Below are 26800 nucleotides of genomic sequence, written 5' to 3' on the forward strand. Positions count from 1 at the left end.
CTTGTGTTTCTGCAGATCCTCTATTTTCACATGTTCAATTTTCATAATTGAATGCAAATTTCTAAGCAAGTTTATTATTAATTTAACTTCTTTGCCTTTGCATGACTTGTCTTTCCACAATAAAATTTTACTTTCCATGACCGCAATTATATCTTCCTTACTGAAGTGTTCTCTAACACCTAATTTTCTAAACAATCGCAATTCTAAATCCGATAAGTTTTGCAAAAGGCAAAGTTCCGGCATGCAATCAGTTTCCATGTGCAAAGCTACTTGTTTCACGTGGTAAAATGTATTACCGTACATTATAATTTTTTTGTGAAACACACCCGTCATGTTTCTATCGACGCATTGCAGATTGTCCTGTAATGATGGTTTCGTTAACATTATATCCAAGTCAGAGTACACCTGATTCACTATTTTCTTAGTCACTAGGTTAAAACTTTTCGTTGGCCCTTTATATTCGTCGGCTAATACACTTAACTGCTGCAGCAACATATTAACAGTAAAACTTTCCTGCGATCTAATGCCTAAAATTCTTGATAAATCTTCATTAATTTTGAAATCTTTGTCTACAACACATTCAACGGATCCAATTACATACAGAAAGCGACTTTCATATAACGTACAAGGCTTTCCAATCAGAGTTTTTTCAGGTTTCTTCCTTTTTCTGTGCTCGTGGCACAAATAAGCTGTGACCGTTTTCAAGTCATCTCTATTTTCCGATTGAAATGAGAATTTCCATTCGGGCAGTCTTGTTTGCACCGGAATAATAAATAAGCATCGAATTTCTGCAGCAAGTGATAGGTTTTTATCCGTCAAATGTTTATTTAGGTACCGTTTAACCGCATCTATACGTAACGATGTGCAATGCGAGCATATTTGTGATAACAGTTCTATACTTTTACATCTGTCAATCAATAATTCGTCAGTCAACGTATTAGACATCATACCTAACCTTCCTAAATTGTTAAGCACATTTTCATCTCTAAATCCATTGGTTTTAATCACAAATCTTTCTTCACTTTCTACGAACAGTTTTTCCAAGTCCTTATATGGATGTATAAGTTCTTCGATTCCTTTAAGACGTTCATTGGGATGAGTGGGGATACAGGAAACACGTTTTAACTTTTCTTGAACGGATCCGCTTTGGCACAAGATTGCATACCGTAGTATACAATTGCGCTCATCCGTTTTCCCCCTCCAATATTCATTGCCTATGTTTTCTAGCAAATGAATATACAACATTTCCTCCGTTATTAAGACATTTTCACAAGCATTGCGATTATAATGAATCATAATATCGAGCTGTTTCGTAGGCAAATTCACTACAATCCTTTCATTAGAGATAGGAACAGATATAAAAAAATTAAAAGAGATTTCTTTTATCGTTGTTTTGTTTCGTATTGCTTTGTCGAGCACTAAAATACTACTGAACGGTAAGTATGATTGGCTTTCTTTGCTTCTAAACACACTTGGTTTATCTTGCAAGACGGTGGTGTAAAATGCCTTAACAAAGGGTTCGACTGATTTTTCCCCAGGTTCTGGCCAAGTTCCATAATATCGCGTGTCAGATACCGTCGAACCATATGCGTCTTGTTTGCCTAAGAAACGCAAGTAGTTCACAAATGATTGAACGGTGCATGTTGAAAGTAAGTTGTCATTCCATTGATACGAATTACCCGTCGTATCCTCATCTGTCGCAAGAGTTAAACATCGTCTATTTGAAGTAACGCTAAAGAATCCATTTATATGGAAAGGCAACTTTGTTATCACTGGCAAAGGCATAAAACAGAACAAATGCCCTTCATTGTAGAATCCCTGACTTACATCAGATAAAGAACGTACTCCCGTTCCAGAATAGATATCTGGAATAGCTATTGCCGATACAGGAATGGCTGTTTCATCGGTACACTGGAGTTCATCTGTTGAACATTTATACCAAGATATTACAAATCGTTCTTTATAATGACCTGTTTCGCAGGATTCTAAAAGCTCTGCATTAGAGACCTGCGTTTCAAGTGAGACAACTTGAACATGTTCAACTCTTTGATGTGTCAGTGAACAAAGTTTCAATACTGAGAATCTGTCCTTTAGACTAGATGTATCACATATTATGCTTTTATTCATCTCAAACACAGGCTTTACATCGTCAGAAGAGACATAATCCTTTCGCAGGTGGAAAATTCTTATAGTCGTCACATTTTGTGAAAACAGAAGCAAGTCACCTGCATGTTTTCTTAACATATGAAGAAGCCCAATAACTTCATCCTTGTTGTAAACCTTTTTGGAAATTTCACTTTTGTCGGCCTGGACTGCAGTTCGAAGCTGCAGACGAAATAGAGTTCCTTCAAATGGTGTAAATGAATCACCTACGATCGAACAGCCGAACAAACCTTCAAAAGGCATAAACTGATCGACATGTCTCTTAACCAATGTGCGTTTAGACAAAGGTATTTTTATGCCCTTTTTGGGGTTGTTCTCGTCCAAATACCGCTCATGGGGATCGAAAATGACCATATTTCGACCTGATATAAAACTGGGAACATCTGTTAAATTGTAAACAGAACAAAATCCAAGACCGAATTTTCCAATCGTTGAGGTGTCATGTTGCTTTGTTCCTTCGTTTATGCGTGTAATGTTTTTCAAATCATCTTCGGAAAATGTTGAGTTATTGTAAACAAACAACGAAGCTCCTTGACACTCTGACAGTTCTTGGCTTATGAGACGTTTTCTATAGCCCATGTGGTCTCGTTCGTCGAAGAGAAAGCTTATTTCCGTGGCGCCCGCATCGTCAGCGTTTTGAATGAGTTCTTTAGGCACAGAGAGTCCATCAATATAGTCCTCTTTCAAAAGCCTATTAAGTCGTGTTGTCAAACGTTCGTTTTGACCCCAATCTTCGATATCTTCAGCGTCCATTAATGATTGACGTGTAACCGACTTCACTCCAAGTTTTATTGCGTGTTCTATACACGATGGATGAACATATTTGAAATTTTCTTCTTCATCTGAATCATCAAACATGTCTCTTTCTTTGTCATATACACAGTTAAAAATGTGATCAAATTCAATTGTATATTCGTCATTTGAGTCGATCATTATAAGCACATTTCGTTCCATCCATTCTTTGTCTGCTTCATCGTTCTTAATCATCATTGCTAGCTTTTCTAGAACATTACCGACGAGCTTCCTGTCATAAGATACAACAGCTAATTCATATCGACCATCAAAATACTTTGTATGCATGTCGTGCAGGTATTGCGTTAATACACGTTTATCTTGAGTGAGATGACTTCCTAATGCTTTAAAAAGACCGTGTACATCGTAAAATTCATCGGGAATGTATTCAAAAAAGGGACTGAGAATGATGTCACCAACAGTGTGTTTCAAGATTGAGCGCGATGGGCCCTTGAATCCTTTGTCGGTCCAGATCAAGGCATTTTCTTCAAATATCTCTTTTTTTAATCACAACATCGTCTTTCACTTCCCTTAACTCTAAATATATATCCTTTGTCACTTTTGCGACATCATGCTTAGTATCAATAGTGCATTTCCCTTTGACAACGTTCAGGTTTTCAATGAGGTCCTCAATAGAAGGCGGTTTAGTCCATTCATAAAATTCTGCAATCTCTTTGCAATTCGGACTGATCAAAGGCTTTATTGAACCGATCAGCTTACTGTAGCGAACATGTCGTAAATCAGTTGGACAATAAAGGTGTTTCAAATCTTTAAATAGCAATGCTTTTGGGTACTCTACATTGCAAATTGCATTGTTTATACATGGAAAGCACTGTAGATTCCGTATCGCTTCTCCAAGACTTGTTTTAGTTGTGGTCTTAACATGAACAATTTGCTGAAGAAGATTTGGGTTACTCTCGATGGTGTTAAGAAATGCTTTGGCTTTATCATGCATTTTAGCTTCAAATACTTCACTTGCATTAAACGTATCTAGTACTTGTGCAACGCTTAAAATGTCTTCTGCGCTGACACACTTTACGGATTTCAATCCAATTGTTCTTAATCCATCTAATACTCGTGTATGTAAGTCCTGTTCTGGAAGAAATACATCTTGTTTCCAAAAAAGCTTTTTCAGTTTTTCATCTTTGGGATCAAAGAAATCTGATGCTCGTTTTAGTTTGATATCATCTTTGATAAAAGCGATGTATGTTGCCATTTGAATAATACCTGTTTGTGGTTTAAACATCTTTGTATGCTTCAGAAAGAACTTCATAAAGACGTCTGTGTCCGATGCGTACCCACTGTTTGTTATCTCTCGTAGTTTCATCCTTACAAATTCATCCATGGTCAATTCAGTAATATTAAACATTTTGATCAAACTGCTGTTTGTCTTATCACGTCTAAAACACTGAACTGGTATATCAATATTTTCAGGTAATTCATTTTCAGTCTTTTCATCGATGGACATCCCTTTCAATTTCAACTTTGCATATTTCTCGCATCCCTTGGTTTTTGATATCATTTGGAATATCTCAAGCTCCGCTAAAAGAGTCTTACCGTAATTTACTAGCTCTCCATTAGAACATAAGTAGTTCACGAAGGCTTTTCTTGTCTTGTCATCTGCTTTGCTATTGAACTTAGTACTAACAGCCAGAACATTGTCATTCTTTCCAATCCTATTTAAAAGTATTTTGAGGTTGTCGTGATTCAGTTGTGAAACATAATCATTTAAATATCTTTTCGACAGCCATTTCGGTAAAACCGCAAGCACAGTTATTCCGAGAAGCTGCAATGCCTTCTTCACATTTCCATTCATACCTTTGGTTATATTGTTTAAATCGCTCAGGACATAACGATATGTTAACGGCACCAGTTTGACAACGTACATGCCATCAAATGTCCCTTCTTGAAGTAGTGGTAGAAGTCGCAAATCTTTAAAACGTTCTAAACCGTGTTTAGTCACCAACCTCCAGACTTTTTCAAGCCAAGGTAAACTGAACTTTGAAGAGTTTGTCATTTTTGTGTCTATGAAGGCTTGTAGACATTCTCCCAAAAACGTAAGAAGTGTGTCCGTAGAAATGTTTGAAATGCGATAGCGTCCTAGAAATGAATTCAATTTGCATTCATCAATTTGTAAAATGCGTTAAACCCAATCTGCATATAAAAAGATATGCACATCGGTTGTACATTATTCTCAAAAGGTTCTCAGTTAAATGAAGAAACAAGAAACGACACAATACGACAAACCAGGTTTTAAATGGTTGACAGATGAACTGCAGTCTTCATTTTGAGATTCAGTTGCAACTATTGTTCTATTTATACTACCAGTGGCCTTGACCTTGACCCCTGAGGCTCAACCCTAACTAAAGTTATTTGAGCTCAACCGTTTTTCTATTATAATGATTAACAGTGGCCAAGACCTTGATTCCAGGGGACAAAAACGCAATTGCATGAAAAGTCATCATAAACTTTTCCGAAATATCAGGTTCAGTCAAGATATGTCAACCTTAACTCAAGTTATTTTCAACCGTTTTTATATTTTTAGCAATAGTTACATTGACCTCGACCGCAGTGGCCAAATACGCAATACTATAAAATGTCGCCGTAAACTCCTCGTAAATACCATGTCAGTTAAGATATGTCAACCCTTACTCAAGTTATTCATTTGAAACGTGTTCCCATGTTAGTATAAGTGACCTTGAACTTCAACCTAAGGGCCCCAAACGCTATCCCATGAAAGGTATATATTATCTCTTCCAATACAAAGTGTGGTCAAGATATGTCAAGCGAAAGTTATTCCGTTCCATAGGTAAGATTGACGCCGACCGCCCGAATAACGACGTATATCATTCTAAAATCAAGGTTTCTCTAGGTAGAAACTCCGTTAAAATGCATATGGTATTAAAGCTAAAGATCCAACTTCGATTTTTATTAGCCTGCAGGATTTAATCGCGAACTACATATAGTAAGTTCCAATGGTTAGGGCGTTTGGCCAAATCGGGAAATGGATTTGACATATGCAATTGTTTCCCTGGGATATTCAGTGACAGACATTAAATTATCTTTTCATAAATTAAGCTGTTGATGAGTTTTTAAATATTTCAAGTATGCTATCAACACTTAATTTTTGATCAACAATATCACTGATCTGTGCAAGCATTTACAAATGAAATATTTGTAACCTTCTCACTTACCTTCATCAATTATAGACTGGCATGCTTTGGCGCTTTTCGATGATAGAGTTGCCATAACGAAACGGTCTTTAAAATCTGGAAAAATCTCAATCACTTCCGCAGATGTAATGTACTTGGTATGTCCGTCCTTTTCAAAGCTGACCCATTTATCATTTGCAAGGGACAATAGTTCCAGTCCTTGCAGTAGATCAAATTGTTCATCTGCTGTGATATAAACGAAAACGTCCATTTTTGTGTCATTGGCGAGACATTTGTATGCGTTCGATTCACGTAGAAATTTTGCAATCAGAGTTGGCGAGAGGCAAACTACTTGCGTAGAAAAGACCGTCCGTAAAGTGTTCAATGTTATGTCATCAAGTTCAACATAAGACTTTCCTATCCGTTTCAAACATATTCTTATTGACTGTTTTATTTCTTCTGAGTCAAACGTTCCAGCTGTTCCAAATACGCATTTCTGGCACATATTCCATTCCCCAACATCATTTGCGAAAACAGTATATTCGGTTTGCATCACTTTTATGCCATTTGCCGCTAAACTTTTCCAATTTTCATTAACATTGTCAAGATCTGGTACAAGGCCATACACCCTTTTGACATCCTCCTCTGAATTTCCAGAAGTATTACTTCTACTGACAGCAGCATTGTACATTAATCCGTAAGCTCGCGGCAGTACTTCTGATGCCATAAGGTGATTCCAATGGACATTCTTATCGTACTGCTGTTGATCTTTATCTTCTTCAGTTTCCCATTTTAAGTGGTGTCGATTGGAGCTAAGGGCGAAGAAACCGTTTACATGGAACGGCAATCCTGTTAGTTTCGAGCCTTCTTTCGGAAGAGGCAGGAAACAGAATATATGACCATTGAACTGAGTATTTGTGGTCATAGGAGCAGCAACGCCGACGTATGGACTTAGACCAATGCTTTTATCGTTCATGAGTATTTTAAGTTCATTCGAAGCCGATTTACTAACAACGTAATTGACAACAAGCCAAGTTGCATTTGTACTCCTATTTCCGTCAAAAAAGCATTCAATGGGGATTTCCAAACAGGAAAAAATGTCGGCGCTTTCAGGTGTCATATTTCTTATATTGTCTGCAAATGTAGCTCTCTGTGCCAAGCATTTTACTCCAGAGGCCGCTATTTTAACCTTTGCATACACTTTTCTCTCTGGCGGTTGGGACTGATCCTTAAACAATGTTACCTCTGAAAGACTTTTCAAGAAAAGGAGGATGCTAGATGAATCCTGTTGAAACGCCCTGAATAAATTCATTACCTTGTCCACCGTGTACAAGTTGTCTGATAGCGGAGTCGGAATTTCGCGGAGAGGAAACCAGAACAGCGTTCCTCTGAAATAACCGGATGACAGTGTTTCTTGATTGAAGCCAAATTTACCATTAAGCGCTTGTATTAAATCGTTTGTAGCAAACCCTTCTATTTCGTCGAGATCTCCTATATCCATGATCACCGTTTCGAAACCTGCCGGTTTAAGCGGGTCCATTAACAGCATGCGTTCCCCACTGATTATGCAAGGATTATCTGTAAATATAGATATTCCATATGCTTTTACTTTTTTATGCAATGGAAACTACAGGGAATGAAACAAGGTCAAGGTCATAAAGACACTAAACGAGAGACTCACGATATCACAAAACGACAAAGACAGCATGCACGTCCATTATTCTGGAATAATGCTCGTGTTTTCTTTTTTACGATTATTTTTTTTATTTGACTATGACTCTGAATTGATAATATGCGTTTGTCTGATACGTCCCCTGTATGTTATCAAAACGCTAAGACATAAAAAGTAACCTGTCTAAAGCACGGCAAACTGTGTATAAATAATCTAATTTGTGAAAATTGAGTAAGCGGTACAAGAGCGGAAGGTGTGGCAGGTCTACGGAACTAGGCAGATGTCGCCCCAAACCTAATACATCAGGGGAATAATCACGTGTTTTCTCAAAAACACCTTAAACTCTGTGTTGTTTGTACGTTTTGGAGCTTTTGGGCCATAGCCTTGTGCATATAAACAGGTTATTGCTTATGTTTTAATACTGTTTGACGCAGGCCTACAGACATAAGTACCACAAATCGAAATCAGGTATCATCATGTTTACTTTTTGAGATGACATGTTAAATGAATTAATGCGCCGGAATTGAAAGTCTTTGCCGTCTCATTTAACTGGTCTAAGAACTATCATGTGCTTACCGCTATGTACACTTATCACCATGAAAGGTGCATTCATCATTTCGTTATGTGCGAGCTTTATTATGTTATGTGTACCGACTAATATGCTAGGCATGTTCTATATTTTGTTATGTGCACATTTCATTATATATCGTGTACTGATCATTGCACTCTCCGTTTTGGTTATGTGCATACTCCATTAAGGTACATATATACATGTAAGGTGCATCCTTCATTTTGTTATGTGAACACTATATTATGTTCTGTGTTTTTATCATTATGCTACTGTAGGTGCATTCTCCATTTCTTTATGTGCATACTTCATTGTGTTATGTGAAACGATTACTGTATCTTGTGATTTCTCCATTTCGTTATGAGCATACTCCATTATGCTATGTGTACCGACTAATGTAAGAGGGGCATTCTCTATTTCGCTATGTCTATTTTTGTGACAATTGGTGTCAGAGTTTTGGCTTTTTAACTTTCAATTAAGCCACATTGCCATTAATATATTGATGTTTCAAGTGTCAATTCCTTTCAAAACTTTTAATTTTGTTCTTTCGTTACAAAGCCCTATAAATATGATAATATTAAAGTTTGAGTTATATAACTTGTCAAGAAAGAGCATATTGTTAATTTGAGTAAGACCATGTTTTAAGTTGATACATTCAATGGTTAAAAAGAAATTAAGAAACGAAATGTGTAATTGTTAAACATTTACAAAGGACTATAAATATTTCAATATTCATGAATGAGTTATATAACTTGTCATAATTGAGCATACTGTTACTGTCAGTAAGTCAGTAAGTGTATGGAGTTTGATATCTTAATGTTTAAAAGTTAGAAGAAAAAAAAGAAAAATGCGTAATTGTTAAAAAGTTATAAAGGGCCATAAATCTTACTCTTGGAGTAATATGCCTTGTCTGAAAATAAGTATATACAATATGGAGTTTATATATTTAATGGTTGCAAAGTAATAAAGTAAAAACAGGACATTTTTATACTTTTTTAAAAAGCTACAAATGGTCACAAATTATAACACATTTTAGTTGGAGTTATAGGATTTTTCATGAAAGAGCATATTGTAACAGTGTATTAAATTTGTTCGTACACATACTTAATTAAGTATACAAGTAGCAGAACGGAAAATGTACAAGACACAATGATTGGTATACATGATACAATGAAGTTTACACATAACGAAATGGAGAACGCACCTAGCATATTAATCAGTACACATAAAATAATAAAATGAGTACATGAACAGAAAACGCACCTAATATAATGATCAGTATACCTTATATAATGTTGTTTTTTTTCAAAACAAAATATAGAACGTACCTAACATATAAGTTGGTACACATAGCATGATGAAGTTTGCACATAACGAAATGGAGAATGCCCCAAATATAATTATCAGTTTAATACATAATATCATGAAATGTGCACATAACTAAATATAGAACGTACCTAACATATTAGTCGGTACATATAGCATAAAGAAGTTTGCACATAACGAAATGGAGAAATGCACCTAACATGTTGATAAGTATACATAGCATAATGGGGTAAGCACATGGTAGTACGTAGACCAGTATAATGAGGCAGCAAAGACGTTCCATGCGTCGGGCTATCAAAATGGGACTAATATGGTGTGAAACGGTTTAAAATACTGAAAATTCAAAGGCCACTTTCTTTAAATACGTTCAAAGGTTTGTACAGTCAATGTGAATTTAAAAACAAGCCGAAGAATCTTAAAAATTGCACTCTTACTCCAAACAAGATCAGTACCTCAATTATACAATTGTTTTGATTTACCGAAAAGGGTGACTAAAAATCGAAAACAATGGTTCTTATGAAGGATACCGTGTTTAATTTTGAAAGAAAGGTGAAGAATCCACGGTGTTTCTAAATTTTCAAAATTTATGCTTGCTATATTGATGATATTGATTTTTAATACGAGTGTCACTTAAAATAATTCTTTGTTAGGAACCGAGGGAATAGGAAATTAAATATGATGGAAATGTGTTGACTAAAATTTACCTCCTACAAATAGTCAAAACGTCCTTACCTGATATCGGTTTGATTTAAACTTGCGATATGAAAGCAATGTTCATATATTCTCGTACATTGCGATTTATCAGTTAACTATTATGGAACTAGCTAATTGTATTAAAAAAATCATCATTTTACTTGGCCTATTCTTACGTAATGAAAGGCACTTATCGGTTACAGTTTGGGACACTCGAAAAAAAATTTGTCAAAAAAAAAAAGGTTTGCCGTGCCAACAGCCTTTCAACACTTTCAGCGTTTTCATTACTATCGGGCTTAACCCTGTAGTTTTCGATTAATTATATCCACCAAACTTAATATCACTCTCAAGCAATATTAATTGCATAAAAAAACACTAAAATAATATAAACAAACCTGTCAAATGAAAAACCGACTTGAACCCAAGTCCGAAACGTCCAACTTTCAGTTTGTCAGACTTCTTTACACTGTTATATAGCATTGTGATTCCTTGCCAATCTTGTTCAGTAAATTCGGCATCGTTGTGAACACAAAGGGCAGGAGCCTTCAAATGAAAATTATTAAAGTAGTTGTCAACAATCTTAATAACATAATCCACATTGTTGTTATACATATATTTGAATGATTGTCAGATGAATTGCCACATTAATAATGGTCATATCCATCATTACCATTTTCGTTGTTGTCATTCCAAATATATCCTAAGCATGTACATGTATAAGGTTCCAAACAGCACAATGAGATTGTTGTCAGTGGCAGCATCAATTACCAATATCAGTACGAACTGACCGAAATTATACCTGAAAGAATTTCTTGTATTGTGCAGGACTTGTTTCGTCCGTCCTGTTAAGTCTTCTCTCGTCCAGAAGTATGCCCATCGTTCTTGCCCCTGCATCTTCGGCGTTTTGTATCAGTTCCTTCAAGACAAACACCTCTATTGTAGCAAGGAATTATAGACAGTCCCATGTTTCACCATCTCTGATTACAAATAGTTGACGGCCCCAATGTCGCGTGGTTTGTTAACGAACTTGGCCGACAATTGTTTGGGCCAGTGTATTGAGCCATGCTTAACATATGCATAGTTTGTGTTTTGTAAAACGAATGCCTTGTTCATTGAACAGTTTTGGAACAGTTCTGTGTTTATGGCCAAAGTTAAGGTATTTTGTGAGACAATAACGCTGACACCAACGCCGACGACGACAAAAATGCTATAACAAAACTTTGTTTTTAGAAACCAAATGGCGAAAAAACAAATCCTAATCTGGATTTACAGCAGCATTATTGTGAAATATCGTTTATTGGATTGATTTTGATTTGGGTGAATGGAAAATAAAGAAACGCTTTAAACCTTCAATATTTGTCCTCCATCTGGATATTCTGCTAGGATATACTTCAGTTGTTCAATAAGAGTCGGCTGTTTGAAGCCAGAGTAGACTGGTTTCTTCTTCTTGACAACGTCTTTATCCATGTCTTGACTGGTTGATTTCCTCTTCCCTTTCCGTCTCCCGTCACTCGTTGAAGCTGGAAAGATTGGTCAAATGAATATGAATATATCAAGCATTAGGCTTTTCTGTAGTTTTTTATATAAATATTTATATAAATCCGCTTTTTTCACTTGACTAAACGTCGTCATACTACTACTTCTGCTGCTGTTACTGCTGTGACTACTATTTGTCTTTCTCCTAATACTTCTCCTGCTACTGGTTATGCTGCTGCTACTATTACTTCTACTACTACTACTACTACTATTACTGCTACTGCTACTGCTACTGCTGCTGCTGCTGCTGCTGCTGCTTCTACTCCTACTACTGCTGCTGATGATGATGATGGTGCTGCTGCTACTGCTACTATACTTGTCATAGCTTCTACCTACCACTGTGACTACTGATAATGTGTCGTATCGGAGACCGGTGACCGTCGAAGATAATGAGTATATAAAGAAACTAGGAAAGCAAGCTATTGCCAAATAAATGTTTGGTTGTTTGGTTGTTAATGCCTTAAGTTGTTGCTAAGTCACTGGTCGCTAAGGATATCCAAGACTTTCGTCATGGAAAGTGATGATTTCTAGGTTATCGAGTTATTACCATGGATGTTATTGTAGCCTAGACAAAATGCGGTAGTTGGTGCTTACAAATGCGATCATATCAAGGGAGGCAAGCCTAAGTCAAGGCAGTCATTGTTTACTAATAGAAATGTAATTGCTAAGGAACTCATAAGATAAAATCAGGTGGTTCTGACCGATATTAGTGTTTGCTAGAAAGGTCCTTTGTTGCCGAGAAATTTGATGTTTTTTTAGGAAACAAGGCATTGTTGAGTTACTAATCGGTTGCTTATAAAACTGTAGTTGTTAAGGAGCTTCATGGTTGGTAAGGGAAACAAACAGTTGCCAAGGAAATCATTGGATACGTAGACAAAAAGTATTTGCTAAGGAAGTTAGTGGCTGCTAAAGACTTCCAACTCAGCTCAAATATGATTGTGCCACTCTGCTTGCCTGACTGATTTATATTCAATCGCAGTCATTATTGTGAAATAAAATATGAGTCCTGTTCTAAAGTACATGCATCGTTGATATTCATTTGATAATAAAATAAAACAAGATTCTTTCAACGTTTATTGTTGGAAAAAAAAGTAATAAAATAAGACCAAAAAGAGTACCCCTAAAACCCATTGCCCACACTTTAAACCAAGAACCAAAATAACCAAATAGATTTCGGTTCTGGGGGAGGGGCGCAAGCCAATAGGTTACAACCTAAGTTACGTCTTGCGTCGCTCTAAAGTCAAATCCTGGATCCGCCCCTGGTACAAATTAAAAATATAGTTTGTTCTTATACCTGTTCATTGAGGATACACGGAAGACGCATGCCGCGCATTTTCAATGACTTTTTTATGTATATAGTATATATGCATTGTGTTGTTTGTGGAGTTTTGTGCCGTTGTTTCATGTTTCTTGTATGTGTTTTTTGTGTGTATTCTATGTCTTTACCCTGTGCCATTAAACGGAGTTCATGTTTAAACTCTTGGCTACTGAGCTTGTTTCTGTAGTTTTTCACATAAGTATTGCACATATAAGTGTGTGGAACAATGCAAGAACAATTGGTCTTAACGTTGTATATTTTAATAGAGCCTCTAAAGCCTGCTAAAACCCGTCTAATCTTAAAAGGATGGTCGATTGTTAAATATGTTCAAGGGTTGTCAGTAATTTTAAATATGTGTAATTGTCACAACGCGAAAAAGTATCTATATATGGTTGTACAAATTTCTTGTCAAACAATCAGTAATCGTCACCTTATTGCAAAAACTATCTGCTTCTATTTATATATGTAGTTATTGAGTTACTGCACCAAGGTGACGAACTGTCACACGCTGCTTAAAAGTATAAAAGTGTAAACATATCTATGTCCCCAACATCCAGAGCGACCGATACATTTCCAAAACTTTACGTAAACAGCAGATCGTTCACTCTGGTTGCCCATGTGCTCCTACCTACATCATCTTACAATTTCAACATTTTATAACAATAAGCTGTGTATTTATGAGTTGGCATTTGTAATAAAGTGCGTCTTTAATTGATACATTTTGAAAAAAATATGTAAAGAGTGTCTATGGTTGTTAAGTGAACCAGCGAAGCAAGCCATTATCAAGCCATTTTATGCTAAGATAAATAGATTTTGCTAAAGAATTAGTTGTTGCTATAGATGTCCATATTTGCCGATGAATGTGATAGTTAACTAGGAAGCAAGCCATTTTCGAGATAGTCATTGGTCACATAGAAAAAATCTGGTTGATAAGATATTGATGGCTGCTAATGAGGCATATGATTTATAAAGGAAGAAGTGGTTGCGAAGGAAGCAAGTTGCTGCTAAGAATTTATATGATAACATGAATAAAAAATGCAAACGAAAATAATGTTTGCTTAGTAGGCCGTTGAGTGCTAAAGAACAATGTTACATAACAAATAGCTCACCTTTAGGCAATGTCATTTTGAGGTATATTTGTTTTTAAATATTTCCCTTATAAAAGTCAATGGAAACCAAATGACCCCAGGGCGTGGCAAAATTTGACCCCAGAGAAACGATTTGAATAATCTTTGTTAAGGACCTCTTGACAAATGTCATACCTCTAAGCCTTGTCTTTTGGGGGAAGATTATAAAGTATTTTCTTATATAATTTAATTTAAAACAAGTGACTAACTGGGCGGGGCCAATTTAAACAAAGAGGCATGTTTTGAACAATATTGGTAGAGAACCTTTAGACAATGCTACATTCAAAATTTCTGACATGAATGCCTTGTTGTTTTGGAGAAGATTTTCCTTATGTAAGTCAATGTAAAACAAGTGATCCTCGGGCCCCAGGGTCATGATTTGAATAATCTAGTAAATGCTGCTTGCCACAAATCTAATCTCAGGGTCTAGTAAATTCGAAGGAAATAGTTTTAATGTTTTCCCTTTCGGTTGCCATGGCAACCAAAGTTGACATGGAACATATTTCTTCGATCAAAAGTATCAACCAAGGATAATACTTGTAAACTTTGGTAAAATTTGTCCAAGCGGTTAGAAGATGTCGTACGAAGTAATTGCTGACGACGAACTTTGGACCACCTTCCACAAAAGCTAACAATTGAGCATGTCGTGACCTGATAAGTTAAAGGAAATTGTATGTATTTTATATTTTTAAACACGAGCACCAATTCATATTCAAATTCTGTGTACCTATTACAAACTATCGTCCGGACAGACAATCTAGGCAATCAATAAGTTAAAAAGAGACCATCACTCTGTCTAACATTGGTACATTGTAAACAAAGTCAAACTTATGGTGTTGAACATATGTATTTAAATGCTTGAACTCTGTCATGAGTATTTGTTCGTACACCTTAATATTTCGCATATTCGAACAGGGGGCGATAAAATCGTCAATGATTTGTGGTTTGTAACCAAAGTTGAAATTGACCTATATTTCATGGTGTTTAATATGTTTTCAAATATGTGTTAATACGCCCACCATTTCGCCAGTTTTTGTCCCTAATGACCGACACCGTCAACTATTTCTCAATTGTAACCGAAGGGAAACTTGACATGTAATATACTGTGTGACCAACATTAATTACACACGATGCCCATTGATGAGCTATCGAACGGACTAGACTGACCGACTCACTACCGACAATATTTCTATTTGATACCCTATTCACCAAACTGTAGTTGACGGCGGAGTTATTATGTAAGAATTTATTATGAATAAGCCATGTATCATTATTGGCAGATCTTCAAGTCAAGGTTTTCACAAGGATGCGTAAGCAGTAGATTTAGTTGGTCCATAGCAAAGTAATTTAGTATACATTACCAAGTAGATTTTCACGCTCGTTTAAGATTCCGTATTCACTACTCTTAACTTAACTATTCGTTGATATCACTAAAACATGTGATTCAACCCATCCATAAGTTTTATTTAAACTGTAAGAAGAAACACAACTTTAGTTTTAACAACATCAAAATAATAGAAAGTATCCTTTACATGTTTGTAAGTTAATCCAGAATGGTGTTCACTTGATAAAACATACTAAATTGTAGTCAATCCATTTTGTTTTTTGCAATATGATATAACTTAAGTGTTCCGTACTTGAAAGCTTCAAACCTCGTACTAAAATAGAAATAATAAAATGTAGATGTATATCATGGATGTGTATTTAATTTCCTTATCAGTAAGCAATTTTTACTTCATGTTACTATTATGGAAGTTTTTTTGTTGTAACATAAACGGAAATAAACTGAGGAGAAAATTAACATATCTTATCTAAGCTAACGCTTGATAGTTAAATGTCGTGGCTTAAAGGTTATCCCGCGCCCATTGGCTGCTTTTTATGGCTTGACTCATTGCATTTCTCTCCTCCAACAACAGTGCAGTGTTGAAGAGAAAATATGAAAACTTAACGGGTTGATTTATCCTCATCAATGCTTTCACATACCAAATTCTAAACGGTGGTTTTCTTAAAATTAGCAATGGCCTACCATACCAATTGCAATTGAAAAATTTCTTTGTAATAAACAGAAATAAAATGTAATATAGAATAAAAGCACAAACAAATTTGATTTTTTTATTTCATAAGGAGTTACTTAAATTCAAAGAAATATAATATAATATAGAGAAAAAGCACAAATGCTTTGTTTTTTATTAAGGAGTTACTTGAATTTAAAGGAAAATTACAAAGTGCCTTATATTGCTATAACTGATACATGTACACAAACATTTCAGTTCAAACAAGCAAACGCGTTGAATTGATATCCCCCGCCATATAAGGCAAAGTAGATGGCATGAAAATAAAGTGTTGGTGTAATATTCCAACCGAAACATGCACTACTGTTCCAGAGAAATAGGCTCTTATGAACATTGGATATAAGATATGAGTTTGTAAGCAACTGTTTAAAAATAAAATATATTTTATAAAGTGAAGCATTTAGATTTGACCTATTAACCTATTTTGACACCACGTAACCCAGTTTCAAACTAATAAAAACACATCAAGGCAAACATCTTGATTAAGTTACATGAAGACTGAGTAAGAAATATTGCAAAAATATAGCCTCAATATTGTTGCCACTGCTTTTATTAGATTGCACAAGTTTTTGGCCCAATGTTACGTAGTTCGTAAAATAGGCAAGATTTCAGTTAAAAAATCATAAAGGTCCGAGCGGATATATTGCCTATCTTTGTTCACAAGTTTTCATTAGGATTTGACCTAACTATCTAGTTGTTGAGCTTATCTATTATCAAGGGGAACATTCGGACCAAGTTTGAACATAATCTAACCAATCCCTACCTAGATATGGTTTCTATGATATGGTTCCAGATAAAAAAAAAGTCTAGGATTTGTAGTTACCTATTTTTGACTCCATTTGACCCACTTTTAAATGACTTTGTTTCAAATAAATCAAAGAGTGCCTCAATGAAAACATTCTGATAAAAGTTTCAAAAATATTGGAACAAATATGATGTATCTTGTGTATTCCAAAGAGTGTTTAATCTTGACCTTGTGACCAAGTTTTTCGACCCCCACGTGACCCACATTTACAAGCGGTGAAGATTTTATAAAGTGGGGCTTTCTGACCAAGTTTGAACATCATCTGACCAATCTGTATAACGATATGGTTCCGTTATAAACGATATGGACGGAATGACGGACAACCTAAACCAATATTCACCTCCCAAAACCTTCGATTCGACTAGGATAATAATAAATAGAATCATACCTACAAACAGATATGTGTTCAAATGCAACTTATCCCACTCTAGTTTATGTTACTTGAGTACCAGCAATGAAAACAAATAGCAGCAAACACTAAATTATTCTACTGATGAACTAATTAATTTTCGATTAAAAATACCAACAAGCGCTACCAAAACTTAATTTGGAACAAGAGATGTTTGTCAAATATTATGCCCCCCCACCCCCCGTGTGCATTATGTTGTAAGGAGTATTTGGACAATTGAATTAAATAGGCATGGACCGAAATGACAGCTGATTTTGACATTGGATGCCTTTGAGGCAGTTTTAATCATGTTCAGATGATGACTGATAAGAAATATACCCTCTTAACAGCAAGGAATATGTAAATGTGACATAAATTTTAATGATGCATACGAGTTATGATCTTGACCTTTAACTCTATGACCTCAAATTACATACGGGTCATCAACTTGTCACCCCCAACCTAAATATTAAGTTTGAGGGCCATGGGTGCAGGCATTGACGAGTTATCACTCGAACAACCTTTTTGCATTCAAGGACACTGTGGCCTTGATCTTTTACCCGATGACTCCTTTAATAAATAGCGGCCATCTACTTGTCATGCCCAGCCACCATGTCAAGTTTGATGATCATACGTCTGGCATTGTTGTGATATCACTCAGAGAAGCTTTGTTAACATTTTCGTGTTTAAGATCATCGTGACCTTGACATATGGCACAATAACCCCTAAAATCAATAGGGTTCATCTACAGGTCAGGCCCAACCTTCATGTCAACTTTTAGCATTCAAGGTCACTGTGACGTTGACCTTTGATCCCATGATCCCTTGAATCAATAGGGGTCATGTATGTTTCAGGACTTGCCTCCATGTCAAGTTTGATGACCATAGGTCAAGGCATTGTTGAGGCATCACCCGGACAAGCTTTGACACTTTTTACCATTTAAGGTCACTGTGACCTTGACCTTTGAGCCGATGACCCCTTAAATCAAAAGGGGTCATGTACTTGTCAGGCCCGACCTTCATGTCAAGTTTGATGACATACGCCCAGGAATTTTCGAGTTATCACTCAGACATGCTTTGGTATACTAAAAGACCGACTGACCGACCGACCGACCGACATGTGCAAAGCAATATACCCCCTCTGCTTTGAAGGGGGGTGGGGTATTGATATCGCTATTGTTTACATATGAACTAAAAAACTACAAAGAATGTCATCTGTATTGCTACAACGCCAAGGAATTAAAGTAACAAAAGACAGGTCAGCCTCTTTTTCTGAGACGCCGGCCAGGTACTGTGCACGCTATCTTAGTTTTGCTGGTGTATTGAAGCGAGTAGCTGTAATTTATGCGCTGTAATGATATACATGTTTATTAATTTTGACTGCTATAGGAAAACAAAAACACAGAAAGTATATAATGGTTCTTAAGGATAATAACATATATGTGAATGTGGGAAAAGAAATGCGCTGTAGCATGTAAACAAATAAAGTTTAAAAAAGAGCTTATTTGAACTTAAGTATATTAGACTCCATCTTAATCAGTCGACACATTATACTGAACAAATGTGAAAATGGATGAGTTTGTCAAATGAAAAATATATATGTCAATTAGTTCGTCATTGCGAGGACAATGCCTCATCATCATCATCATCGTCATCGTCATCATCATCATCGCCATCGCCATCGCCATCGTCATCGTCATCATCATCATCATCATCATCATCGTCGTCGTCGTCTTCTTCCTCATCATCATCATCATCATCAGCAGCAGCAGCAGCAGCACCATCACCATCATCGTCCTCATTATCCGCATCATTAATAATCGTTATCGTCATCGTCGTCGTCATCAAATTACTAAAACTTATTTGGACATAACTAGCTCAATTTAAAGGGCTTTATTGCCATTGGTGTAAACCCGGTTTAACCCTTCAATGGACCATTCGCCGGAGCACTTATGCAACACGTCTAGAATATTTCTTGGATTAATTTCAGTTTAATGAGTTTATCCATTGTATTATGCAACCATTTGCTTAAATTAATTTATTATACTTGTATATAAACCTATTATTGGTCAACTAGGTGTGCGATTTTAAATTTACAGCTGCGACTGGTCATTCAAAAATAGTGCTGTGCTTTCAAATATAGATTCTTATTATTTTTTTAATTTCCAATGATCATATGTATGTTTAACTTATGATATCATGTAACGAAAAGCATGTTTATGTTTAAGTTACTTTAATAAATATTTTGAATCTTGAATCTATGTTCTGTGTTCTGTGAAGAGATGTATGGAAAATTATATCGTATGTTTTTGATTGCTAGCTAATGCGATGCATTCATTTAAAGGCAAAATGTTCGCTATGTTCGAAGGCATTCGGTATGATATTGAAATGCAACTGCACGTCGTGTTTCAGTGATTTTTTGGTGCAATTTACTGCCTTTCAAAGGCTGTTTCCCCTTGCGAAAAACTGTCTATTTTTCCAAAAATGTTATAATTTTTTCCCAATTTGATAAATTTACATTACGTTAATGAATAAAAAAGCAATTTCTTCAAAATCTTGACAATACTTACTCTTTCACAGCATAATGTATGCATAAAAAAGTTAAAACATGTATATTTGCCTTTAGATATTAGCTATTTTGGCCTGATTTTGTATTTTTCCCAAAGGCAACATTTTTTTCTCAATTTGCAAGGCACAGGCGGTAAAAATAATTCACTGTGTTTAGTTAATATAAAATTATATGACCGCAACTTTTAATTGCTTTATATTTTTGTGTTCCTATTTCTGTTATGCATGCTACTTTAAAGAATTACTAAATCCCAGCATTGTATGATTTGCTTGTTCCGTTCGTATCCACCTTTAAATCACAACAATGAGTCTATAACAGAAGTTGTCGGATAGCAAAGCCATCCATTTAATTGTCGGGAATAAATGGGAATTTTTGTTCAGTTCATATCTATTTCTTTATGAATAGTGACACATTGCAAACAACGACTTTTACGCGATCGAACATTTGAGGACATTGAAAATAAAGACTTTTAGTCGATCGAACATTTGAGGGCATTGCAAACAAAGACTTTTAAGCAATCGAGACGCCCTTGTACGCATTTGATGACAATTCAATAACCGATATATAGCTGTTTCAATATCGGTCAATGATATGAGACATCATTAAGTTATTTAGACAAAGCACCAGGTATGTATAATTAATAATTGTTAATCTCAGAAAGCCTCTAAACAGTGTTAAAGGCCTGGTTTAATGGCCTAGTTTAAGTCTTCTATCAGTGACCCCCCCCCCCCCTCAAACTGTGTACAGAATACAACCTCTGTGCACAGCAGGGGATTATCGTGTCAAACGTTTATCACGATAACCCCCTGCTGTACATCTCTTTATTGCACTGGTTTGACAACAGGGGTCCAATTTGCTGTGTATTTGTTTATTGACTTGGGGCCACTTTTAAAGTAGATTTAATCTCATTGTTTCATTCATACATCGAGACAATATGCATATCTAATGTATTTATTAATTTAACCGATTTGAAATAAATAATAAACAAATAACAGTGATAAGTTTTTAAAAAGTTGTATAACATATATATTTAAATCCACTTTAAATGCAGGGTCACTATTTGCTACATCCAAATTGTGAAGCATCATGGTTAATTCAAATCAATGAGCTATTATATATAATCTTACTCTTATAATAAAGCATTGCAATGATAATAGACAATATGTTTTGTTCATTTCGATATTAAAACCTTCAGAACTTCACAGCAGGACACTCAGATCGGAGATCTGATAGACAGCACAAGGCAATAAAGACTAAGATCAATATACCGAAGTTGTGCACTATACACGGATTCGGGGGGATAATCATGAAACAGTTTATGAAGTATTTTATCAACCACAAAACATTCCTCTTTAAACAATTTTGAACCTGGAAGTATAGATCTTTTTAATTTTAACATACCCGGATTGCTTTTCCGAGTACATGATTTATATATATAGCAAAGACATTTGATAGTGTATTCCTACATGGTATGTATGTTTATGTAAAGCCTTACCCATTGTGGTGCCTCGTTTACCACTGCCTCAGACGGTAGAACCTGAAATAATGTCAACAAGTAAAATGGCATTAAATAACCTAAATAATGGTTTACCTATTTCATTTACGACTAATTGTATGGCAATATGTGATCTGGGAAAATACTGATTATCAATACTTAAATCCTGTTTAACTAACCGCTTCGAGGCCGTTACCCCAACATTTATAGATAATAACATTTTGGTGCATGTGTGGTTTTTGTTGCTTACAAAAGTTCGGTGTCTTTTGTGTCTATTTTATTAAGCCCTATAAAAGAATTAGCCGATGATAAAATAGTATTGCTTTCCTAAAAGCAAATCGATACTCATTTAATGTCCTTGACGTTATGTTCTATACATTGGATACAACCTGTTGAAGGCCAACTATGCCGAGACTCGAGGTTAGAATAAATGATTAAATATTGAAGTTGGAATACTGTTATAATTACTGATGTATGCATACAATGTTATTCATACCCAACATACATAAACAAGAGGGCCATGATGACCCTAAAACGCCCACCTAAGCAAAGGGCCACAACTCTGTGATAAAGCATTAATAAAAATGTTTCAATTAAAACATAACTTTAGTGATGACGATGCCTTGTTTTAAATTTGTAAAGGGTCATGCAATGAAGCTACCTGTAAAGTTTCATTGAATTTGGCCTGGTAGCTTTAGAGAATTTTTTAGAGCAAAACGGTAAGTCGGCCATTTTGTTGTTGTTGTTGATCAATCTCAATGCCTTGTTTAATTTTTGTAGAGGGTCATGCAATGAAGTTTCCTGTAAAGTTTTAGTAAATTTGGCCTGGTAGTTTCAGAGGAGATGTTTTTTAAAGCTGCACTCTCACAGACTTACCGTTTTTACATTTTTTTTTATTTTTGTCTTCGAAAGTGCAAATTTTTGCATAAATATCTGCAAATCAATGATAAAAGATTGCTGACAAAAGATCACATAGCAGTTTTCATATTTCCGTTCGAAAATCAATGTTTTATGGCACTAACGGTTTAAGAAAAACATTTTTTTTACCCTAAATATCAAAATCTGCGATCTATTTTTTGTCAGCTGTCTTATACCACTGGTTTCCATGGATTATCGCAAAAGTTGGCTCGTTACAAGACAAAAAAATAAAAAAAGTTGTCAAAACGTTCAATCTGTGAGAGTGCAGCTTTAAAGCAAAAGAGGAAGTTGGCCAGATTGTTGCTGTTGTTGATCAATCGCGACCCCTTGTTGTATTTTTGTAGAAGGTTACCCAAGGAAGCTTCCTGTAAAGTTCTATTGAAGTTGGACTGGTAGTTTTAGAGGAGATGTTTTTATAAAGCAAAACAAGAAGTCAGCCATTTTGTTGTTGCTGTTGATCAATAGTGACCCTTTGTTTTATTTTTAGAGGGTCACCCAAGGAAGCTTCCAGTAAAGTTTCATTGAATTTGGAGTGGTAGTTTCAGATGAGATGTTTTTTTAAAGCAAAACAGGAAGTAGGCCATTTTGTTGTTGTTGTTGTTGATGATGATCAATCGTGACCCCTTGTAGTATTTTTGTAGAGGGATACCCAAGTAAGCTTCCTGTAAAGTGTCATTGAATTTGGAGTTGTAGTTTCACAAGAGATGGGGGGTTTTTTTTAAAGCAAAACAATAAGTCAGCAATTTTGTTGTTGTTGATGTTGTTGATCAATCGTGACCTGTTTTTGTATTTTTGTAGAGGGTTACCCAAGGAAGCTTCCAGTAAAGTTTCTTTGAATTTGGACTGGTAGTTTCAGAGATGTTTTTAAAGCAAAACAGGAAGTCGGCCATTTTGTTGTTGTTGTTATTGTTAACCAATCGTGACCCCTTGGTGTATTTTATTAGAAGGACACCCAAGAAAGCTTCCTATGATTTCATTGAATTTGGCCAGGTAGTTTCAGAGGAGATGCTTTTTAAGCAATTGTTGACGGATGGACGGACTGACTGACGGACGGACGACGTACAAAGACCGATCACACTAGCGCACTTTGAGCACTTTGTGCTCTGGTGAGCTAAAAAGAAAAACAGAAAACTATTTTACTCCCAAATTAAGCGGTCAATAAACAAGCAGTCAGAAAAATGCTGTATTTAGCGGTACGCCAATTTTAAGTGAGTTTCAACTGCTATACTTAGACAACAGTTTCATCAATGAGTAAACTGAGTATCAACAGTGTGTATACCATGTGATAAATTACGTCATATATGTCGATTGTAAGTACGTTCCCTTCAGGTCCGTGGGTAAACCGGGGATAGCGGGGGAAATGGGCCGTGTTTTACCTTTCAGGTGGCCTCGCAATGCCGAGTGAATGCAGTGTTTTATTTTCGCGCCGAAAATAGCGGGGAATGGGCCTTACCTAGGATATCCCCGGGGTGCGGGGGTATTTGACGGGGATTTAACCAGCAGTTTGTCCCCGCTATTCCTCAGACCTGGGGGCGTGGTTACAATTGACTGGTACATACTGATCTCACATTAAGTTGTCATAAAAAAATGCATTTCACTAAACAACAGTCCCTCAAATTTTATAAAAAAAAATATGAACAATTACCAAAGGGCGTAAACATAAAGCAAACTGCTTGAAAAGGAAAATTGGTCCGTATAGTTACCAAGTCAACATCCACTGCATTAAATTGAAACAAAAGCATACAGAAGTTATATACAAGTACAAGTAATAAAAGTTTGACACCATCGTCTCTATCGTCTCTATATCTGGTTATGAATGTAAAAATGTTATGCAACAAGGTGCTATTCGCATGAAATTTGTCCGAAATAAAAAAAATAACTATATAAATTGATAATGCTCATTTAATGTAACAATATTCCATAAAGATCCAATTAAAATATCAGCCAAAGAGAAATAAAATGAACTTTAAATGTGTGTATACATGTATATAAACCTTTCATTTCCTGTTTCACGCCTACTCAGCTACTGTTATAATCATTGATGGATATATATCTATATAATTCATATCTAGCATAATAAAATACACGATAAAAGTACAACATAATATTGATCAAAACTAGTATACTCACAAAACAACTCAGTTAATTTAAGGATCCGTATTAAAACAAGCAGTCACAAGAAAACTGTACGCGTAGTGCTCATGCCTTTCATTTAAGTGAATATCGATAGTTGCTATCAACATGCACGTATCACGTGTCTATTTTCAGAAAAAGGCCATGTATATCCTAGCGCAAATCGAAACTAGATTATTTATTTCTGAAAATCACAGGTTACAACCTACATAATTATTTAAATTACATCTATTGACAAAGTTAATCGTCGATCAATGTTCCAAATTTGAGCGTTATTAAATATATACATGTATAAATATATATATGGTTCCTACTGCATTGAAGTGCATACATACCAAGTTATAGTTATATGACGTGAATTGAAATCTTATTGAATAAGATTGGGCGGCTTGATCGTAGCGAATGAGCCTGAGCCCTTCCTTATCATTTAGATTTTAATTCAGGTCAAATTACTTTGAAGGATTACTCGCCTGTTCACTTGTTATACTTTTATGACACGCAATTCAATTCGTATTTCAGAATTGCATTTTTCCTGTAAGCCAGTATGTGGAATTTAGGATTGGTGTTAACACGACTATATAAGAACGCGATGTGACGCCCGAACACTGGATACTAGCATATAGGGGACATCTACGGCTCAAACCTGATACTAGCCAATAAGGGCCCGCTTTGGGACAGGTTCACCAAAATGACTAAAGGGGACCGCATATTTTGCTATCATTAGCCAGTGTGTGTACGTTGGTGGGGGTTAATTCTACTAGAAGGGGGAAATGCGACGCCTAAAAGACCGGGTGCTGCTACGTAGGCCACATATAGAGCTAACATCTGGTATCAGGGAATAAGAGCCAGCTTGGGATAAGGTTGGCCATAAATGACACCGCGTCCATTGTTGTGAGTTTATAAAGGTCTGCCCGCTCCCTATAGTGGCTGCATTATGGCTTGACCTGTCACATCCCCAAGTGTGACTGAAACATATTTTTAAGGCCAAAGGGGAGTTTTATTCCCACCGTTTTGTGAGATATTCGCCAAACGAGTTATTTTGAACCCAAATTGCCGCGGGCCCTACGATGAATAACATCTAGAGTGGTCCCAAAGCTCTGACTATTTTTTCTTTAATCTTAACTTGTTGTAATTTAGAAATTGGATAGCACGCGTGTCTTTTAAAAACATCTTTAACTAATGTAATTATTGAATATCTTAGTTGAGCAAGGCTCGCGGACAGTTCATTGACAAGAAAGTGTTCTGAGAACAGGACGTTTCGTCCAGTCTGCATACATATATGAGTATATGAACTGACCGACATCGTCTCCAGGATGTGTTTTTTTTTTCGATTTATGTATTCGTATTAGAGACGAGACTGATGTGTTCTTATTGGCTTTCAAATCAAGCACGTTTATTGGTGCGCTAAATTTCGAACAATCATACCTGACCAATGGGTTGATTTTAAATGTCAAAATGTGCGATCATATAAAAACAGAATAGTACATGTCGTATTCAAGTTAAGTTTACTTAACGTACCATATATTTTGGTTTTGGTGAACAGTAGAAATAGGCTTAAAAACTTAGTTGTACCATCTTTAAGTGACTCTTAACATACTATTGTTGGTCAAAGACACTGCATGGAAAGTGAGTTTAACTTCTAGTTTAAAAACATATACATACAAATTAAGGCAGTATTGCAAAGATTTATCTACATTTTAAAATAACAGTGTTTTAGATAGTAATATTCGTATTTTTAATGTATCTCAACACGTGTTTTGGAGAACTGAAATATATGGTGTCATGTATATATATAAACATATGTGAAATTACTTTTCCCACATAACGATTTTATTCATACTTTAAATAAATCTCAGATTTTGTGTATGATTTTAATTCAAACAGAAGAAAGAAGCCTTACCTAACTTATGTTACATGCATGTTCATATATGACCATTGTGTCAACGTACATAATTATAAAGCTCAGAAGGAAAAGTATATAGTGCGATAGACAATCGAATGCCTTCGAAATGTTAAGGCGCATATTTTCAATTTCATCTAAAATTTGTTTCTAATATTCAATAACCTATATAAG

At 35.6% G+C, this 26800-nt stretch overlaps 1 protein-coding gene across 1 annotated transcript in view; it reads right to left on the reverse strand.

Moving 5' to 3' along the window:
* The window catches only part of LOC128240725 (sacsin-like), a 36619-nt gene extending 11778 nt beyond the window's left edge, over positions 1–24841 (reverse strand). Inside the window, exons 1-6 of the mRNA XM_052957521.1 lie at positions 24724–24841; positions 21676–21717; positions 11714–11886; positions 11166–11282; positions 10762–10909; positions 6150–7685 (exon numbers count right to left, since the gene is read on the reverse strand). Of these exons, the coding sequence (XP_052813481.1) occupies positions 6150–7685; positions 10762–10909; positions 11166–11282; positions 11714–11886; positions 21676–21679 (1978 nt within the window). The 5' untranslated portion in view covers positions 21680–21717; positions 24724–24841. The remainder of the gene's footprint in view (positions 1–6149; positions 7686–10761; positions 10910–11165; positions 11283–11713; positions 11887–21675; positions 21718–24723) is intronic.
* Positions 24842–26800: the final 1959 nt, after the last annotated feature.

Source organism: Mya arenaria, chromosome 7 (assembly GCF_026914265.1).
Source record: "Mya arenaria isolate MELC-2E11 chromosome 7, ASM2691426v1".
NCBI classification, from domain to species: Eukaryota; Metazoa; Mollusca; class Bivalvia; order Myida; family Myidae; genus Mya; species Mya arenaria.